This window comes from Crocuta crocuta, unplaced genomic scaffold (assembly GCF_008692635.1).
Source record: "Crocuta crocuta isolate KB4526 unplaced genomic scaffold, BGI_CrCroc_1.0 scaffold30, whole genome shotgun sequence".
Taxonomy (NCBI): Eukaryota; Metazoa; Chordata; class Mammalia; order Carnivora; family Hyaenidae; genus Crocuta; species Crocuta crocuta.
In genome coordinates this window covers 13,089,298-13,090,766 of record NW_027528345.1, presented here as the reverse complement: position 1 = coordinate 13,090,766, position 1,469 = coordinate 13,089,298, and the positions used below count along the sequence as shown (strand labels likewise).

The window sequence follows — 1,469 nt, the reverse complement described above, 5'->3', positions numbered from 1 at the left end:
CCCTGGCTTTGCGCCCCGCCCAGTCCCTTTCCCCTGCTGGGGATCCCCCTCTTCCCCGCCCACCCCTTACCCCCCATGCAGCCTGGCGCCCTATGCTAGCCTTCCCCCTCCCCCCCTCCAGGAGCGGGGCGCCGCCGGGGGAGGAGGGGGAATCGGCTGCGGGTCCTTGGTGTTCCTAGCACCCAGCTTCCCTCCAAGCCGGGTCGCGATGTACGACTGCATGGAAACGTTTGCCCCGGGTCCGCGACGGCTGTACGGGGCGTCGGGGCCCGGGGCCGGTTTGCTGCGCAGAGCCACGGGCAGCTCCTGTTTCGCCGGATTTGAGTCTTTTGCCTGGCCGCAACCCGCCAGTCTGCAATGTAGGTACCAGAGCCCAGGGCTGGGGGGTGGGGTGCAGGAAAGGCAGCGGCTCACCCTTTCCGTGTGTAAAAGGTGGAACTGGGGTGCCAGCGGAGATTCTCACCCTCTCTGTGTCAGGGGCGGGTGTGTAGGAAAGAGAGGTACTGGCCCTTTAAACGTGGGGACTTCAGCGACTCCTTTGGGTGTGTGCATTAGTGTTTGGAGTGTGTGTGGTTTTTATGGTGGGTGTTTAGGTAGGAGCTGCGGTTGATGCCACTCCAGAATTCTAGGGGATAGGGAGAGACCGAGGGGTTATTGGTAGCTTGTGCCCGCAGGTCCGTGGCCCCGGAGGGATATGGCACCCAGGACCGTGGGTGGCGTTAGTAGAGTCCTTGTGGGAAGTTGGGAGCTTAAAAAAAATACTTGCAGAGCGTGTGAATCCCTGGAGTGTGCAGCGCCTTGCGTAGGCGGTTTGAGTGTAGGGGGTCTCCCCACGCAGTGTCGCCCTCCGACGGCGTTGGCAGGTCCGCACGGCCCTATGTAGGGATGTTTGTGGCGTGAGGCCGGGAAGGCGTGTGCCCTTGCGTGGCTGCGGGGGCGGTTTTGGAAAGTGCTGCGTTCGAGGGTGCATCCTGTGTGTTCCTCGTGCGGGGTGGACCGGGTTGTGCGCACAACCAGGAGAAGGCTGGGCTCTGACGCCCCCTCCCCCATCCTAAAAAGCACTGTTTGGTAATGTGTATAGGATTGTATGCAAAGAGATGACTTGTTCCTAGGGCTCCAAGACACACAACTTCAGTAGGAAGCGCAAAGTTTAAAGCAAAGCCTGTTTATGGCAGGGGTGGGGGGTGGGCTGGCGGAGGCAGCGGCAGGGAGAGGAGGACTACTGGGTCCCCAAATATCCATCTTCCCCTCTCTGTGAAATGGGAGATGCCAGGCCTGGGGCCCTGGAACCCCTTTCCAGAGCGGTAATAAAAAGCTGGGGACTGAGAGGCAGTAAAAATGAAGTCCAGATGAGAGGCGGCTTTGAAGCCTGGGCCGAAGTGCCTGGCGGGGGTGGGCGTGGGGAGGAGCCGGGAGGGGAGCCGGGAACACCCCCCAAATTTACCCGGGGCTGGGACCGCGCTGGTAGC

At 61.6% G+C, this 1,469-nt stretch overlaps 1 protein-coding gene across 2 annotated transcripts in view; it reads left to right on the top strand.

The window, feature by feature from the left end:
* Positions 1 to 1,469, top strand: part of RARG (retinoic acid receptor gamma) — a 19,302-nt gene that overhangs the window by 9,751 nt on the left and 8,082 nt on the right. The window contains exon 1 of one of the 2 annotated variants that reach the window (XM_077753472.1): positions 174 to 359. The exons of the other annotated variant lie outside the window; for it this stretch is intronic. Coding sequence (XP_077609598.1) covers positions 209 to 359 — 151 coding nt within the window. The 5' untranslated portion in view covers positions 174 to 208. Of the gene's footprint in view, positions 1 to 173; positions 360 to 1,469 lie in introns of those variants that run through there. 2 annotated transcript variants of the gene reach the window in all.